Consider the following 20,065-nt stretch of genomic DNA (forward strand, 5'->3'; position numbering starts at 1 on the left):
GGGTCTTCACCAGTGGACCACCAGAGAAGTCTCAATTTCTGAACAGTTATTTCTTTGCTCTGCTGGCACTGAGTACCCTTGCACAGGGATAACGTGAATTTGGAAACTTCTCTCACTGCTGTGCTGGTCTGGGTTATTGATTCCTTGTTGCTGACATTTTTCCTCCAATGAGCCCCATGAATCACTAGCTTCAACTTGTCCCCAAGATTACAGATTGTGTTTTCTGAGTCCCCATTTCAAGTGTGGAGACTCCAGGCTTTTGAGGTCCTCTGTATCCCCATGACTTCGGGGTTTCCTTTTCTCATATTAGAAATCAGTTACAAATTTAAATAAATGAATATACTCTGTTTCATTTAGCATTTCCCTGTGTTTGGAGCAGAAGAAGGAATTGCTCAGCCAGTTTTACTCAAGGTCCCATTGTAATTTGTTCTACAAAAACTTAGAGGAAAACAAATAAACACAACTGAGAATGATTGGGATATATAATGTAGTCCCATTTTCCCATATCCCATTTTCTAACTATCCTCTGCTAACCTGACTGACCTCACTCTGTAATTTTTATGTGATCCTGTTATTTCTATTCTTGGTCAAAGTACAAATTCATGAGATTATTCTAAAAATAAGACAAAATTTTGCAAGGTTGTTCAGACTGATTTTGAAACCATCCACTCTGACTATGTACTTTTTGATGCTTTTGCTTTTTATAGCCTCTTAGCTAGTTAATTGATGATGTTAAGGTTAAAATACCATCATCTCTGTAATAATTTTTCATCAGGTTTTCCTGTTCACTCACCCACATTCAGCATTTTGTGTTTTTCTATTTTGTATTTTTAAATATATATTAAGTTTTGTTTTTCCTTTATAATGTTATTTTTGTGCTAAAAATAAATAATCACATTATCATAAAATGAGAAGTAAAAAATAAAAATATTCATAATCCCACCACAGTTTATATTTCAGGATTTCCTTTCAAAATCATTCTATATTCTTAGAATATATTCTCATAACCACAGGACATATACTCCAGTATGTCAACTTTCTTTGCTTATCACAGTAACATAATTATATATCTCTGTTTTCAGGAAAACTTATTGGTTTACATTTATTGGATGAATTGCATTTCTTTAAGTGGAAGCCTTCTGTTGTATTTTATACAGAGTCTAAGTTTCATTGATTTTTATTTGCTTGTTTACTTGTTTTATCATTTTCCTAATTTTTAACATTAAATTTCAAAATACTTTGAGCAACATAATTATAGTACCATATTACCATATCTATTTCCTAAAGGCCAGAGATATTTTTAAAAGCTAAAAAGGCTATGAGCACTTAAATGTTTAAAATAGAGCAGATACTCTCAGAGAAAGAAAAAAGTGAAGTAATCTAAAATGCCCAACGAGAAAACAAACTAAAACCTTATGTATGTATCAAAGCAACATAACTCTGCAAAGAAAATAATTATTTCAAGTGAATTTAGGAGTAATGTAATTGTACATCCTTAGTGGGATGTATTCTGTGGGAAAAAAAAAAAAAAAACTTCAAAAAAGCCACAAGTTTCACTTGGTCATTTTATTGAGAGATCATAATTTTCAAACTATTTCAGTGTATTGCATGCAAATCAAATAAGTAAATAGGTTAATGTTATAATAATGCCAAATATACAAATGAAGTACAAAATTTAAAAACCACAAATAAAAAATCAAAGTTAAGAAAAAACTCTATTATGTAACATTTAAATTTGAAATATGTATTAATGATATTTTCAAAATGCACATTCTGTCCACTGAGATGGCCTAAACACAGTGACAATCCAGTCGCAGTGAACATTTTAGCACCCAGAGCTTGGCTTACCTTCTGCACAGGCTCCTTGGAAAAGTGCCTGATATCAGGTCTGAGGCAAGGAAAATACACACGATGTCCAAGGTACCTTGTTAAACCTCAAAAATCAAGCAAGTGCTCAAAAACTAAGAGGGGAGGGTGCATGGCAAAAGCACACAGGAGGCAGCCTGAAAGGAGCCCCCTGACCACATGTGGCAAAATTTGAGCTTCGAAAAGAATGATGGCTGCAACTGATTTGGGCAACAGGAATTAAAAATTCCTGCTGTTATCATATGCTGTTATTTTCAAAGGAAGAAAAGAAAAAGAAAGCTCAGTTGCCATCTTTTGAAACAATTGTTGTCCCAACTCCTTAACCATAATATTTGTAATTAAAAATCATTAAAAGATTCTCCTGCCTTTTGAGGAGGAATTCTAGTTTATCTCCACATCTTCCTTACAGAAAAATGCTAGCTAAATAAGGAAGAGTTTACCTCCAAAGAGATAAGCAAGACTCATCACGTTCATGAAAGGATGCTAAGGAAATTTTACATGGGTAGAGTTTTACCCCTCAGAATAACTGTTGATTTCAAAAGAAAAAACGTTAGACAAAACTGGGGTCTGTTAGTTACCGCTTTTAGCCAAGTCTTAGAATCAGATAATGCAACCACCTGGCACTCGGTGCCCTGAGGCAATTCGAGATATGTTGAGCTGGCCAAAAAGTTCACCCAGCTGTGTATAAAACAGGTAGCTAGTGGAGCTTGCTCTATAGCCAGGGAGCCTGGCCTGGCCCTCTGTGATGACCTGGCGGGGTGGGGTGGGGAGGGGGTTAGCAGGAAGGCTCAAGACGGAGGCTCGATGTAGTTACAACCGATTTGCTTTGTTTTACCCCAGAGGCCGACACATTTGTGAAGCAATTACCCTCCAATTAAAAAATTTTTTTAAATAAGTTCTTTTAGGCTTTTCTACCTGAGTGAACTTTTTGGCTAACCCCAAAAAGAGTTCCTACTGACTATTCTTGTCCAAACAAATGTTTAATCTGTGTCTAACCAAGCCTTAGATTCTTAACTTCCAGTTTACAGAGAATTTAGGGTTTCTAGGATCAACTTTGGAGAAGGCAATGGCACCCCACTCCAGTACTCTTGCCTGGAAAATCCCATGGATGGAGGAGCCTGGTAGACTGTGGTCCATTGGGTCACTAAAAGTCGGACACGACTGAGTGACTTCACTTTCACTTTTCGCTTTCATGCGTTGGAGAAGGAAATGGCAACCCACTCCAGTGTTCTTGCCTGGAGAATCCCAGGGACGCGGGAGCCTGGTGGGCTGCTGTCTATGGGGTCGCACAAAAAAGCGACCTAGCAACACCAGCAGCAGGATCAACTTAAATGACACCATAAGGAAATAATCAGACAAATTCAGAATGTGGGAATTCCACCAGGAAGTTGAATAGGGCTCTTCAAAGAAATCTAAAGTCATAAAAAATGTAGAACAATAAATAATTCAAGTGTTAACAATGAGAAAGGCATAACAATCAAACGCAAAAATGAACTTTGAATTTTAGTTTAAAAAAAAAAACTAGAAAAAACTGGGAAGAGTAATAATGGGGAAAATTGAACATGAATGGGAGTTAGCTAATATTAAGGAATTTTTAATTTCTTTAAATGATTAAGATATTGCCACTAGGCAGGAAAAGTGTCCTTATTTTTAAGGGTGAAGTGCCTTGATGTCTGAAATTTATTTTCAAATGATTCACTCCAAAATATAATGATAAACAATGACAATACACAGGTGGCAAAAGATTAAAGTGAATTGAGGGTTTTTCCTGGGTGTTCATTGCTGTTATTTTAGCTGTTATTTTGTTTCTCAGTTTTTGACTCTGCAGCGCTGCAGTATGTTAGTGTTTCCATCCTTACGTGTTAGTAGTTTTATTTCTCTGGGCCAGATTCCCAAACGTGGAGTGCTGAGTTGAGAGCTATGTACCTTTTCCTTTTTATAAATATAATCAGATTTTCATCTAATGTTTGAAAGTGTCAGTTACCCACTAGATGTTATTGCTTCTCTCAAAAAAAAAAAAAATTTACCAATATAATGCCCTTTAAAAAGGCATTGGGCTATTGCATGTCCCTGATTGCTAGTGAGAGTGAATGTCTTCTCATATATGTATTGAATATTTGCTTTCCTTCTCCTATGAACTGCTTGGGTTTTGCCCATGTTTTCACCAGAAAAGGCTATTTTCACTTAGATAAATATACCTATAATATTTGTAGCTTATGATTTTTCTCTCTTGTTTAAAATGTCTCTATGTGTGCATGAGTGCTAAGTCGCTTCAGTCATGTCTGACTCTTTGCAGCACTATGGACTGTAGTCCCCCAGGCTCTTCTGTCCCTGGGATTCTCCAGGCAAGAATACTGGAGTGGGTTTTCATGTCCTCCTCCAGGGGATTTTCCTGACCCAGGGATTGAACCCATGTCTCCTGTGGCTCCTGATTTGCAGGCAGATTCTTTCCTACTGAGCCACCTGTGAAGCCCCATTGGTTGTACGATTATTTCCCTAAGTCTTCTCTGCAAATTCTTATTGCTTTATGTTTTATGTTAAGGTCTTTGATATACTTCATTGGGTAAAATGACTTGAGTTGGACTTGAGGTCAAATTGTGACTGTCTTCTTAATATCTGTGAATTATTTGTAGCATTTTTTTTAAGCTTCAGTAGTTCTTCTATCTTCACTATACTACTGTAGCTTATTCTCTGATTTTGATTTGTCTCTTTAAAAAATTCATTTTGATTATATCACTTAAATAACTCAGTCATCTGGCTTATTTTTTATTTATAACACATTTATGCTATACTGAGTGTTCGAATTCATTTGTAAACGAATCTTTAAAAGTAACCTTACTTTCTCCTTGGTCTTCACTTATGTATTTATGTATCTAAAAACCTTGCTTAACTAGATCAGATCTCTATTTCTTAAGGCAGCTGAAAAAATTACCAGAGACAGAAGAGCTCTGAGTTAAAAAATGGTGGACAATATAATCAGGGAGCACCGGACACATTTGAACTTGACTGTGTTGCCTTTTCCTGCTTAACTTTCCAGAATTCACAGAAGCAATGAGTGGGCAACATCTTTTGAAAATCAAGTTAACTAAGAAATTTAGAAATTCAGTCTGGCTAGTCAAATTGGAGAATTTAGTCTATAAAACAAACTCTGGCTATGCTTTTATGTATTAACATCTGAGTATAATGTAACAATTTGCCTTAAAATTGGAGATTAAATTTGACAGTGTTCTTCCCTATTTTTTCCCATTTTCTAAAAATAGATCTGACAAACCTAAGGTCAAGGGAGCTCATGTTTACTAATATAGACAAGCTCCAAGGTATATCCTGCAAAATCAACCTTCTCATGACGATGTATCTGTTCTGTGGTGTTTTCCCCCAACAGTGTGTTTAGAGGTCCTAGCAATACAAAGATGGTGCCAACTGAATAAAATTGTGTGGGATTCGTGGATTCCCCCCACTATATGTTATTGTCATAATATTGTTGATCTAACAAATAACCATGAAACTTTAAGTGGCATAAAGCAAGCACTTCCTAAGCTCATGAGCCTGTGAACTGGCACGGCAGTTCTAATCTGGGCCAGCTGATCCCAGTAGCCTGGCTCTAGTCTGTGTTTGGCTGGGGGGTCAGTTAAGGGCTGGCTGGTTTATAATAGCTCCACTTTTATGTCTGGTGTTTGAAGTGATGGAAAAGAGTGTAACTGGGCCATGTGTCTCCATCTCCAGCAGGGCAGCTTGCACGTCTTCACACAACACCTGAATAAGCTTCCAAGAGTGAGAGTGGAAACACACAAAGCTTTTTGATGTCTAGGCTCAGAACTGCATACTGTGTCTCTGGCTGATTCTACTGGACAAAGCAAATCACAAAGCCTCCCCAGACTCAGGAAAATGAAATATATGCCCCACTTTTGGTGGGAAGAGCTGCAAAGGTTATGACTACAAGGAGGGGTGAAGAATTGCTGCCCCTTTGTACAGTCCACCTACGCAGAACACAAAGCTTGAGTTGCACAGAATTGAAGCTTGGTGTATTTGAGTACATGAAGCATAAGTTGGCAATTAGATGGGAGATCATCCCCCTGGACACGAGCAGGGGGTGATCAAGAGCAAATGGTGGTGGTCAGTGGAGCTCACGATCGTAGGGAGAAAAAACGAAGAGGGATCCAAACTGAAATTCCGTAGTGGGAACCAAACTCTCAGGTCCTCTGATCTCAGTCACATTCAAGTCTGTGAGGAGAGAAGTTAGAAACTCTCCCCGATAGGACTCATGAGTGTGAACTGAATTGATGGTCAATAATAAAAACTCAGGAGATCGTACATGAAGATTTGCATGTCTGACTTCTCTTGAAAATAAGAATCTGGCAAGCTTCTGTCTGAGCTGAGGTCCTGGCACCCCTGTTAGACCTTTTAGACTGGTGTGTCCTCCCCAGCGGCCACTTCCTTGCACATAGCCCACTTCTCTTATTTTCCCAACTTGCCTTTTCTCCCTGAACACCTGAGTTTGCAACCCTTGGACTAGAATAGCTCTAGATTCCTAATTGATGGGGCTTTTAGGAAACAGAGCCAGATCTTGCACTGCATAGTTTTCATGTTTTCTTACAATGAATAAGTGTTCCATTTACAAGAAAAGTAAACAAAAAAGGAAAAGCTCTAAGTTGAAATTCAATAATAAATGTACTTTTGTAATTCACTAATAAATAAAAAGACTTTTTAAAGAGTGAAATATATGGCATTTAATGTACATTTTAGTTTATAAATGAATCATTTCAATTTATTACAATAGTTTAGAGCATAATAAAATCTACTACTAACCCATGATAAAAGGAGGAATCTACCAAAATTATAGTTTAGCCACAACTGGATCAATTTTTAAATTTAAAAAGTTATTAAAATTAGATTATTATTGTTATTATCATGATATTGTGATTTATAATAAGGAATATGCATTGGGGCTTCATCCCAGTTCCTGGTACAGAACTCCCCAAATCCTTGGAATTCCTAAGTATTAAGAGCAATAAAGGTGTCTTCTGTTATGTTAGTAAGGTGATTTAGGGGAAGCAGCTAAGGATGGGACTGGTTATCAGGGGAACCATTAGTGATTGGAGGGTTGATACTTTCAGATACTTCCTCCTGACCTGTAGAGAGAGAAGAGGGTTTGGAGATGGAGTTCAATCACCAAAGGCAAGGAGTTACATCAGTCATGACTACATAGAAAACCTCCACAGAGCCCTCAGAGGACTGGGTTCAGAGCTCTTGAGGCTGGTGAGCAGGTGGAGACTGGGCAGAGGGGCCCGCCTGGAAAGGTCATGGACGTTCTGTGCCTTTTCCCCATACCTTGTTCTGTTCATCTGGCTATTCTTGAGTTATATCATTTTATAATAAACCAATACTCTAGTGAGTAAACTGTTTCTCCAAGTTCTCAAAGAAACGGACCCCAGTGAGGGGCTTCTGGGAGCCTCCAAGCTAGAGCAGGTCAGGCAAAAGCACAGGTGGCAAGCTGGACTTAAGATCGGCATTGAATTCGGGTGGGGGTGGGGGTGGGGGCAAGGCGCAGTCTTGTGGACTGAGCCCCTGAACTGTGTGATCTGACCTTATCTCCAGGCAAACGGTGTCAGAATTGAGTTTAATTGTAGGACACCCAGCTGGTCACAGAGAATTGCTTGGTGGTGTGGGAAAAAATATCCATGCATCTGAATTGGGTGCAAAATCATAATTATTAAAATTATATTATTAAAATATTATTAGAAAATGTTAGTTTAAATATTTATTTGGCATTTTTTCACATTTCATTTTTTTTCCATAAGTTAAAAAAAGTAACAGCCTACCAGGCACCATGGGGTCTTGTCTACCAATCATCTAAGAGAAGCTGGTTGCTAGGTCAGGTACAATATATTTATAACTAAAGGCTGCCCAAACTAACCTAAATGAAATCTGCTGTTTCTTAAATACAGGGCTCCATGCTTTTCTCCCTTTCCCTACATTCCTTGGAAGTGAAACTTTAATTGTCCATGTTGCTGAACTAAAACAGTGGCAAATCCATGATGAAGTCAGGATGGAGGTAAATGGGAAACATCAGACACCACACTGAGATTTCACTTATTCCTGAGTGTGACAGTAAAAACCCCAGCCTGGGGAGGAACTGGCCATGTTCTTCTTGCGTCTGATCCTCCCAGGGTTTGTCCCCTGGCCCTGAGGGTGGAGCTGTGTGTGAAGGTGACTTGACCCATCATGGCAATGTGAATCTCAAGGCCCTGTGGGTATCACTGTCGTAGCACATTTCCTTCCTGGCTTATTAGAATTCATATGCCAGCAAAACATATTCATAAATGCCCAACATTTGATATTTGAGGAGAATAGGGAACTCTCAATACTCAGGTCAAGCAATTTTATTAGGCACTTTTTAATATGAAAAGAAAAAAAAAAAGGTCATTTGAACATATCCACAATCCATTATTCAAGACTCTTGGGGCCTCTTGTTTTTCAAAACTCATAAATTTGCTGATTTTAGAAAAAGAATATGATGCATATAACATAAGCATTATATACCCCAAGGGGGCCTGGGTCACCCTCATAATCAAGCAAATTAATATCTCTATAGTACCATGTATGGATATTCACATGAAGTGGGATTAAACAATGAATACAAATAGCCTTATGATTATAAATACCCTTATGATTATAAAGTGGAAGTGACAAATAGAATCAAGGGATTAGATCTGATAGACAGAGTACCTGAAGAACTATGAATGGTGTTTTGTGACATTGAACAGGAGGTGGTGATCAAAACCATCCCCAAGAAAAGAAATGCAAAAAGACAAAATGGTTGTCTGGGGAGTCCTTACAAATAGCTGTGAAAAGAAGAGAAGCAAAAGGCTAAGGAGAAAATAAAAGATATATCCATCTGAATGCAGAGTTCCAAAGAATAGGAAGGAGAGATCAGAAAGCCTTCCTCAGTGATCAGTACAAAGAAATAGAGGAAAACAACAGAATGGGAAAGACTAGAGATCTCTTCAAGAAAATTAGAGATACCATGGGAACATTTCATGCAAAGATGAGCACAATAAAGGACAGAAACGGATGGACATAACAGAAGCAGAAGATATTAAGAAGAGGTGGCAGAAAAACTATACCAAAAAAGATCTTAATGATCCAGATAACCATGATGGTGTGACCACTTACGCAGAGCCAGACCTCCTGGAGTTCGAAGTCAGTGAGCCTTAGGAAGCATCACTACAAACAAAACTACTGGAGGTGATGGAATTCCGGTTGAGCTATTTCAAATCCTAAAAGATGATGCTGTGAAAGTGCTGCACTCAGTTCATTTCAGTTGAGTTGCTCAGTAGTGTCTGACTTTTTCTGACCTCTTAGACTGCAGCACGCCAGGCTTCCCTGTCCATCACCAATGCCCGGAGCTTGCTCAAACTCATGTCCATCAAGTTGGCATTGCCATCCAACCACCTTATCTTCTGTCGTCCCCTTCCCCTCCCTCCTTCAGTCTTTCTCAGCATCAGAATCTTTTCCAATGCATCAGTTCTTTGCATCAGGTGGCCAAACTATTGTAGCTTCAGCTTCCGCATCAGTCTTCTCAATCTTCTCAATGAATATTCAGGACTGATTCCCTTTAGGATTGACTGGTTTGATCTCCTTGCAGTCCAAGGGACTCTCAAAAGTCTTCTCCAACACTACAGTTAAAATCATCAATTCTTTGGCAGTCAGCTTTCTTTACAGTCCAACTCTCACATCCATACATAATTACTGGAAAAACCATAGCTTTGACTAGATAGGCCTTTGTTGGCAAAGTAATGTCTCTGCTTTTTAATACACTGTCTAGGTTGGTCACAGCTTTTCTTGCAAGCAGCAAGCATCTTTTAATTTCATGGCTGCAGTTACCATCTATAGTGCTTTTGGAGCCCAAGAAAATAAAGTCTGTCACTGTTTCCATTGTTTCTGCAACTATTTGCCATGAAGTGATGGGACCAGATGCCATGATCTTTGTTTTTTGAATGTTGAGTTTTAAGTCAGCTTTTTCACTCTCCTCTTTCACTTTCATCAAGAGGCTCTTTAGTTCTTTGCTTTCTGCCATAAGGGTGGAGTCATCTGCATATCTGAGGCTATTGATATTTCTCCTGGCAATCTTGATTCCCTTGTGCTACATCCAGCCCAGTATTTCCCATGATGTACTCTGCATATAAGTTAAATAAGCAGGGTGACAATATGCAGCCTTGACATACTCCTTTCCCAATTTGGAACCAGTCTGTTGTTCCATGTCCCATTCTAACTGTTGCTTCTTGACCTACAAACACATTTCTCAAGAGGCAGATCAGGTGGTCTGGTATTCCCATCTCTTTTAGAATTTTCCATAGTTTGTTGTGATCCACACAAAGGCATTGGCATCGTCAATAAAGCAGAAATAGATGTTTTTCTGGAATTCTCTTGCTTTTTCTATGATAAAATGGATGTTGGCAATTTGATCTCTGGTTCCTCTACCTTTTCTAAATCCAGCTTGAATATCTTGAAGTTCTTGGTTTATGTACTGTTGAAGTCTGGCTTGGAGAATTTTGAGCATTATCTTGCTAGCGTGTGAGATGAGTGCAATTATGCAGTAGTTTGAATTCTTTGGCATTGGCTTTCTATGGGATTGGAATGAAATTGACCTTTTCCAGTCCTGTGGCCACTGCTGAGTTTTCTAAATACCCTGGCATATTGAATGCAGCACTTTTACAGCATCATCTTTTAAGACTTGAAATAGCTCAAGTGGAATTCCATCACCTCCCCTAGCTTTATTCATAGTGATGCTTCCTAAGGCCCACTTGACCTCAGATCCAGGAAGTCTGACTCTGGATGAGGGATTACACCATCGTGATTATCTGGGTCATGAAGATCTTTTTTGTACAGTACTTCTGCTTCTGTGTATGCTTGCCACCTCTTCTTAATATCTTTTATTTCTGTTAGGTCCATACCGGTTCAGTCCTTTATTGAACACTTCTTTGCATGAAGTGTTCCCTTGGTATCTCTAATTTTCTTGAAGAGATCTCTATTCTTTCCCATTCTATTGTTTTCTTTATTTCTTCACATTGATCACTCAGGATGGCTTTCTGATCTCTCCTTGCTATTCTTTGGAACTCTGAATTCAGATGGATATATCTTTCCTTTTGTCCTTTGTCTTTAGCTCCTCTTCTCTTCTCAGCTATTTGTAAGGCCTCCTCATGCCACCATTTTGTCTTTTTGCATTTCTTTTCTTGGGGATGGTCTTGATCCCTGCCTCCTGTACAATGTCAGAAACCTCCATCCATAGTTCTTCAGGCACCTGTCTATCAGATCTAATCCCTTGTCTGTTTGTCACTTCCACTGTATAACCATAAGGGATTTGATTTAGGCCATACCTGAATGCACTCAATATTGCAGCAAATTTGAAAAACTCATTAGTGGCCACAGGACTTGAGAGGTCAGTTTTCATTTCAGTCCCCAAAAAAGGCAATGTCAAAGAATGTTCAAACTACTACACAATTGCAGTCATCTCACAAACTAGGGATCACAAAGAGTCGGACACAACTGAGCAACTAACACACACTTCACACGTTGGCAAAGTAATGCTCAAAATTCTCCAAGCCAGACTTCAACAGTACATGAACGATGAACTTCCAGATGTTCAAGCTGGATTTAGAAAAGGCAGAGGAACCAGAGATCAAACTGCCAACATCCGTTGGATCATCAAAAAAGCAAGAGAATTCCAGAAATACATCTACTTTTGCTTTATTGACTATGCCAAAGCCTCTGACTGTGTGGATCACAACTAAGTATGGAAAATTCTAAAAGAGATGTGAATACCAGACCACCTTACCTGCCTCCTGAGAAATCTGTATGCAGACCAAGAAGCAACAATTAGAACTGGACGTGGAATAACAGACTGGTTCCAAATTGGAAGAGAAGTACGTCAAGGCTGTATATTGTCACCCTGCTTATTTAACTTATATGCAGAGTACATCATGCAAAATGCTGGGCTGGATGAAGCACAAGCCAGAATAAAAATTGCTGGGAAAAATATCAGAAACCTCAGATATGCAGATGATTCCACTCTTATGGCAGAAAGCGAAGAGGAACTGAAGAGCCTCTTGATGAAAGGGAAAGAGGAGAGTGAAAAAGCTGGCTTAAAACTCAACATTCAAAAAATGAAGATCGTGGCACCTGTTCCCATCACTTCATGGCAAATAGATGGGAAAACAATGGAAACAGTGACAGACTTTATTTCCCTGGGCTCCAAAATCACTGAAGATAGTGACTGCAGCCATGAAATTAACTGTGGAGATTCCTTAAATAACTGGAAGTAGAACTGCCATATAACCCAACAATCCCACTGCTGGGCATACACACCAAGGAAACCAGAATTGAAAAAGACACGTGTACCCCAATGTTCATCGCAGCACTGTTTATAATAGCTAGGACATGGAAGCAACCTAGATGTCCATCAGCAGACGAATGGATAAGAAAGATGTAAAACATATACACAATGGAATATTACTCAGCCATTAAAAAGAATGCATTTGAATCAGTTCTAACGAGGTGGATGAAATGGAGCCTAACAGAGTGAAGTAAGCCAGAAAGAAAAACACCAATACAGTATACTAACACATATATATGGAATTTAGAAAGATGGTAACGATAACTGTATGCGAGACAGCAAAGGAGACACAGATGTATAGAACAGACTTTTGGACTCTGTGGGAGAGAGCAAGGGTGGGATGATTTAGGAGAATGACACTGAAACATGTATATTATCATATGTGAAATAGATCGCCAGTCCAGGTTGGATGCATGAGACAGGGTGCTCAGGGCTGGTGCACTGGGATGACCCAGAGAGATGGGATGGGGAAGGAGGTGGGAGGGGGGTTCAGAATGGGAACACATTTACACCCGTGGCAGATTCATGTCAATGTATGGCAAAACCAATACAATATTGTAAAGTAATCAGCCTCCAAATAAATAAATAAATCAACATGTTGATATCAATATTAAAATAAATAAATAAAGAGAAAGAGCCATGACCAAACAAAAAAATAAATAAATAAAAGATGCTTGCTCCTTGCAAGAAAATGTATGACCAACCTAGACAGCATATTGAAAAGCAAAGACATTACTTTGCCAACAAAGGACCGTCTAGTCAAGGCTGTGGATTTTCCAGTAATCATGATTGGATGTGCAGGTCTGCTGCAGTTTATGGGATCACAAAAAGTTGGACTTGACTGAGCAACTGAACTGAATGTATGGATGTGAGAGTGGGACCTTAAAGAAAACTGTGCACCAAAGAATTGATACTTTCAAACTATGGTGTTGGAGAAGACTATTTGAGAGTCCCTTGGATTGCAAGGAGATGAAACTAGTCAATAATAAAGGAAATCAGTCCTGAATATTCTTTAGAAGGACTGATGCTGAAGTTGAAGCTCCTATACTTTGGCCACCTGATGCGAAGAGCCAACTCATCAGAAAAGACCCTGATGCTGGGAAAGATGGAATGCAGGAGAAGAAGGGTATGACAGAGAATGAGATGGTTGGATGGCATCACTGACTTGATGACCATGAGTTTGAGCAGCTCTGGGCATTGGTGATGGACAGGGAAGCCTGGCGTGCTGTAGTCCATGGAGTTGCAAAGAGTCAGACATGCCTGAGTGACTGAACTGAACTGATAGATAACCTTATATCAATTAATGTCACAAAGACCATTTTGTGATAAATTTTTAAGCTTCTTAATTTCAGAACCCTGGAGATTTTAGAATTGCAGATAAGGGATTACTGATAAGTATTAAATAACAAAGTTTGGCCATGCTTCCTGGCATGAAAGTGAAAGTGAAGTCATTCAGTCGTGTCCGACTCTTTGCAACCCCATGGACTGTAGCCTACCAGGCTCCTCCGTCCATGGGGTTTTCCAGGCAAGAGAACTGGAGTGGGTTGCCATTTCCTTCTCCAGGAGATCTTCCCCACCCAGGGATCGAACCCGGGTCTCCCACATTGAAGACAGACGCTTTACCGTCTGAGCCACCCTGGCATAGAAGCAAGAACAAAAAGCAAGTGAGCTAAAGGGGATGTTTTCAAGCTGCTGGCGCTGTCCAGAACGTGGGTGAGAAAAGGGAATCGGGACATGGTGGGGCAGGTGCCCTGAGGACTGTCTGTACCCTCGGCTTTCCAGGGTTCAGACTGCCCTGAAGTTGCATATGGAAGACATACAGCCAAGTCAAAACCCAAGCAAAACTGGGAGCTCAGAGTAGAACCAGAACAGGAAGATCATCAGGGTGTCTAAATCAGGGATCAATCAGCCACATCCACAGTGGAATTACCCATGAGTTGCTGAGAAATGCAAGATCTTGGGCATTTAGAAAAAGCATTTGGCCTCACATGCTGCTTCTAAGATTAAGCCCCCTGCTTACCATTCAATAAACAAAGAGAATTTTATTCAAGATTCTGGGTTTCAATTGAACTCTGCTCAGCAGAGCTTCCCAGCAGGCAGCACCCGCCCCCCCTCCCCCACTTCAGACAGACTCCAGGCTTTTACCTGTTTTATGGCTGAGGCCACCATATGTCTGCATTTGAAGAAAGGTTCTATAATTTTGAAATACTGAAAATTCTCCAGAACACTAAACAGATAAATCTGAATGCAGTTTAACATGCAACAGAAACAGTTTATGAGGCAAATAAAAATTAGAATACAAAAAGGAATCAGAATAAAGGGATGATAAAAGAAGTCGCTATAGAAGTTCAAGTTGGTTGCCTAACTATGCCGGCTTTGTGAAACGTGCTGAGCTCCTGTTTAGAAGTATTGGCTCCCCAGCCCCTGGGTGGGGCTGCACGTCGTAAAGCCCGCTCCTTGACCATCTGTCCACTCCAGCTGACTCTTGGCTCTCGCAGCCCGACTTCTGGCTGACTTTGCACCCCCAGCTATTAGTAGTTGCCAGTCTCTAAATTTAAGAACTTCACATCATCGCAGATTACTTTGGTAGACTTTTTCAACAGACCCACCTCTGCATATATGTATTTATATTAAATAAATGGCCTTTAGCTTTATTTTGCCACACATAACTCAGACTTGACTTTTAGGTAAGGACAAATGACATGTCCGACTCACCTCGATTTTACATCTTCTCTATAGATAACCAGTTGTTGTTGTTGTTCAACTGCTAAGTCATGGCCAACTCTTTGTGACCCCAAAGAGTTTGGACTGTAGTGTGCCAGGCTTCCCTGGCCTTCACTGTCTCCTGGAGTTTGCTCAAACTCATGTCCATTGAGTCAGTGATGCCATCCAACCATCTCATCCTCTGTCACCGACTTCTCCTCCTGCCATCAGTCTTTCCCAGCATCAGGGTCTTTTCCAATGAATTAGACCTTCACATCAAGTGGCCAAAGTATTGGAGCTTCAGCTTCAGCATCAGTGCTTCCAGTGAATATACAGGACTGATGTCCTTTAGGATTAACTGGTTTGATCTTGCAGTCCAAGGGACTCTCAAGAGTCTTCTCCAACACCACAGTTTGAAAGCATCAGTTCATCATTGCTCAGCTTTCTTTATGGTCCACCCTTCACATCCACACATGACTACTGGAAAAACCATAGCTTTGACTATACAGACCTTTGTCAGCAAAGTGATGTATCTGCTTTTAAATATTCTATCTAGGTTTGTCATAGCTCTTCTTGCAAGGAACAAGCGTCTTTTAATTTCATGGCTGCAGTCACCATCTGCAGTGATTTTGAAGCCCAATAAAATAAAATCTGTTACTGTTCTCATTTTTTCCCATCTATTTGCCATGAAGTTATGGAACTGTTTGCCATCATCTTCGTTTTCTGAATGTTGAGTTTTAAGCCAGCTTTTTCACCCTCTTCTTGCACCCTCATCAAGAAGCTCTTTAGTTCCTTTTCACTTTCTGCCATTAGAGTGGTGTCATCTGCATATCTGAGGTTGTTGATATTTCTCCTTGGAAATCTTGATTCCAGCTTGTCTGGAATTCATCCAGTCCAGCATTTCACATGCTGTATTCTGCGTAGAAGTTAGATAAGCAGTGTGACAATACAAAGCCGTGACATACTCCTTTCCTGATCTTGAACTAGGCCATTTTTCCATGTCCGGTTCTAACTGTTTGCCCCTTGACCTGCATACAGGTTTCTCAGGAGACAGGTAAGGTGGTCTGGTATTCCCATCTCTTTAAGAATTTTCCATAGTAGGAAACCAGTGGATGACATTGAAATTAATTGATTCCTCCCAAGTCTTTGTCCATCTCTCAAGGAGCTCCTCCATGGGCATTCATAGAAACCTAAATGACATAAAATCACCCTCTCTCTTGCTGTCTCCCAGCTGCAGGTGGAACTGGAGCAGGAATACCAAGACAAGTTCAAAAGGCTGCCCCTGGAGATTTTGGAATTCGTGCAGGAAGCCATGAAAGGGAAGATTAGTGAAGACAGCAATCACAGCTCTGCCCCTCCCGTGATGACCTCAGACTCTGGAAAACTAAACCAGAAGCCTCCTTCCAGTGAAGAATTGGAAGGAGAAAACCCAGGAAAAGAGTTTGATACCCCTCTGTGATCATTCCTGCCAGGCCTTCAGAACACACATTGTCCTTCCAGCTCCATCAAACTCTCTCTTCTTACAAAGATCACTGCCCAGGAGCATCTTCCTGAGAGGCATCCCTTAGATTAAAATCCACCTGGAGGGAGAGTTCCAGAAGGATCCATGCAGCTTCCCTGTGCCCAAGCTCCATGTGTCATGTGGAAACTACTGCAGATCTGCTAGTAAAGAGTGCATGTATGTGGGCTTCTGGTTTTCTTTCTAATAGTACACTCAAAGTAGGCAACTTCCAGGCTCCACAGAACACTTAATGAAGGATAGTGTCTTCTTTGAAAAAAAGCAAGCTCATGTTTTTATTTGAAGCTCTGGTGTAAAGTATGTCAAAGTAATAGAAATAGTTGAGAAATGCATAGCATTATTTAACACTATTGAACAGCCAACTTTGAGCTTTTTTTCCCCCTAACTGCCCCTCAACTACCATATCTTTGGGTTGACATGCATATTAAATTGTTTCATCCTTTTCTTTGCAAGCACTGGTGGCTTGCTGATTTATTTATCATAGAGGCATCAACGTACTTGTTGCTGACATGGCTTTATTGGATACCACAGTGACTTAATAAGCTGGCTTTCTGCCTTGATGGTCCAGTGAAGCCATCTCTAGACTTGACAACATGACTTGTACATTTGTCTGCATGAGCAAGGTGGCCGCAGACTTCCAGGCAGTGTGCTATCTGAGTCAACTATTGCACTCAGAGTCTGGGTATTTGTTGGTCCTTGGCCTAATATCATTAAAAAACTGCAAAGATCTGTTCAGTTGAATAAAAATCGTTGAACCAATGTCTGTTGAGCAGAGATTCAGTCAGAGTGAACAGGTTCCAGCAGTTATTTTGCTGTCTGACTTCTTTATGTTTCCTTTATTTTAATACAGAGATAAAGATTGAATATTTATCTAGAGACTACACAGACCCACATATAAATGATACGCATTAATCTCCATGTGTATATGTATGCTCTCAGCCATATAAGTGCATACACATACACAACACACACACACATTCATATGAGTGTGGATATGAGTTTCTTAATTGGCAATGACCCAAATCTCTTCCACAAGACTTAAAATCAAATTGAACATAGAGAAGAAAATGGTCAAACATATAGATTTATGTGGATATTAAATTATATCAAAATTCTAAGAAACAATTGATGGAGCTTTTGATGCAAGTTGAGGTAGATTGAAGACTTAGAATATGATTTTGATGTGTATTTTGCAAGATCAAAAACTGGATTTTAAGTATTTTAAGCTTGTTTTAATGGTAGGAATATATAAAAATATATAGGACAGCAATATGGAAATGTACTAGTATTTTCCATAATTTTTAAGTCTGACAGATTTCAATTTATTTCTCACATTAAAAAATCTTTCATTATATATTTGCTATGTACATTTAATTCACTTAACTGTTTTTTAATTAAGTTCCTATGTTAAGTGGTGTAAGAGAAACAAATTATATTATAATAAAATGGATCAAGAACATTATAGAAAGGTCTTAAGTAAGAGAGAATAATTATATAGAGGAAAATATAATTAAGAGAGTAACACAAGGAACTTTGAAGTTAAAGCCCTGAAGCAAGATGCTCAGTTTTATTTTACTTTGAAACAATTGCCTGATTGTAGCTTAGCAAAATATTTTCAAACACAAGAGCTAGCTGTGTCCTGAAAATTGTGTTTTAAGAATTTCATATTTTTATGAAAAATTATTCTATTTAACTTTAAGCAATAACTAGGGATTACAATTAAGTTTTAATCAAAATGAAGGCTTAGTTCAAACATTAGGAAAGAGTATTTGATTAAAAAAACACATCTAGGGAGACACAAGGGGAGAAAAATCCCATCCCCTTTGGAGATGATTATATTTTGATCTAAAGGATTTGGGGTGTTAATTAGACACTTAATAAAGCTTCACTTCTACTGAATGAGAACACTTTTGTAAATCATTCAACTTTTGCACTTTGAAAGAAAGGCATTAATCATAAGGAAGCAAGAATGGTCAAAATAGAATGCTGCATTTTTATAAACAAAATTACAGACTGTATAAAATTGTAGAAGAATGAACTAACAATAGCATTAATAACCAAAACACACAATGGTGATTATTACAGAATGTTGTATCAAATTTTAGTCCAGAGATAGGCTGAAGCTGAATAACCTTGACTTACACAAAACTGTTTTAGTAGTTGGGTTTCATTATCTTAGTGACTGTAATCATTTTGCAATACGTTTGTATTTGGCCATTTCCTGTAATCCCATTTTTAAATCTGTACAGTACCACTTTTTGCAGTTGTGGGGGTAGTGTGTAACACTGTCCGTCTTGCATCATTGAAACTACTACAGTGATCCTATCATTTAATAATGTTAATATTACTTGAAATAGAGTAAGATAAAGAAAAAGGGTCTATATGGTATGCAGTTTGTGCCTTTCTGTATTTGCCTTGTTCCTTGTTGAATGTGTGAAATTCTGTACTGTGGTTTTCCTATAATAGCGAGTAGAACTGTGCAGTAAACTAGACTGTGCCCCTCTGATCCTTTACACTACTGAGAATTGCGTGGTTTTGGCAGTGTAAACCAATTTTCAAAGTTGTAATGACTTGCCATGTGGCTTTGGTTTTTAACAGTTCATTATAACATTTCAGTATCACCATACATTAATTAATACTCCTGTGATAGATAAGCAGTCATTAAATAATTCCAAAAGAAAGGGCCATTGCTTGCATTATTTTGAATTTAATGTTGCGCTTGTGCACTGTATAAATATTGTTTGTGATGGATTGGACATTGTGACTTTTGCCTTTTCAGAAGAAAAAAAAAAGATAGGACGAAATATCTGAAGCTCTTAAAATGTACATATTTTGGTTCTATCTCAAATTATTTAAAATGCATAATTCACATTTTTGTAATAATTCTATGCAATTTTGTGGCATGATGTTTCTTCCACTTGTAATTTTATGTGCTTTCATCACAAATCCAAAGGAAAATAAAAATTTCTTAACACAACCCAGCTATTATTTCCTGGTGTTGGGGGCAAGCTTCTTTTGATGGGCAGGAAGGTGGGAGCAGCTCTGATGCCAGGTTTTAGGGCCATAATGCCCACCCTCATGGGGCGCTTTAGTGCCTGTGCAGGAAATCCAGAGGCTGAAATGCCTGTGCTCAAGGGCACGGTTGTCAGCACTCTGTCAGTCCACCCTCCATCTGGACTGGCATTGAATTTGCCAATTGCTCCTATATCCAGGACTCTGCCTATTCCCTTCCTTCCTCAACCAAAGGTAAGGAAGGTGAAACTGTCAAAGGATTTTTTGACAAATAATGGATGTGACAAGCACTGACAGGGTATTTGATGTAAGTTTTCTTACACAAAAGATAAAAAAGAGTCTGCCACATTGATTTTTGAAAAAGAAATATACGTATGAGTTCTGAGAATGTCTCATAGACCTCCAAATGCTTCCCAGGTGGCTCAGTGGTAAAGAATCCGCCTGCCAGTGCAGGAGATGCAAGAGATGTGAATTCAATCCCTGGTTGGAAAGATCCCCTAGAGGAGGAAATGTCAACTTGCTCCAGTATTTTGCCTGGAAAATTCCATGGACAGAGGACTCTGACGAGCAAC

The 20,065-nt window shown here is 39.1% G+C and overlaps 1 protein-coding gene across 2 annotated transcripts in view; it reads left to right on the forward strand.

Moving 5' to 3' along the window:
* PLCB1 (phospholipase C beta 1) overlaps positions 1–19,458 on the forward strand; it is an 854,892-nt gene extending 835,434 nt beyond the window's left edge. Inside the window, exon 32 of one of the 2 annotated variants that reach the window (XM_043883527.1) lies at positions 16,194–19,458. In XM_043883527.1, coding sequence (XP_043739462.1) covers positions 16,194–16,421 — 228 coding nt within the window. In that variant the 3' untranslated portion in view covers positions 16,422–19,458. The remainder of the gene's footprint in view (positions 1–16,193) is intronic. The other variant, XM_043883528.1, reaches the window with a different exon arrangement.
* Positions 19,459–20,065: the final 607 nt, after the last annotated feature.

Source organism: Cervus elaphus, chromosome 23 (assembly GCF_910594005.1).
Source record: "Cervus elaphus chromosome 23, mCerEla1.1, whole genome shotgun sequence".
Taxonomy (NCBI): domain Eukaryota; kingdom Metazoa; phylum Chordata; class Mammalia; order Artiodactyla; family Cervidae; genus Cervus; species Cervus elaphus.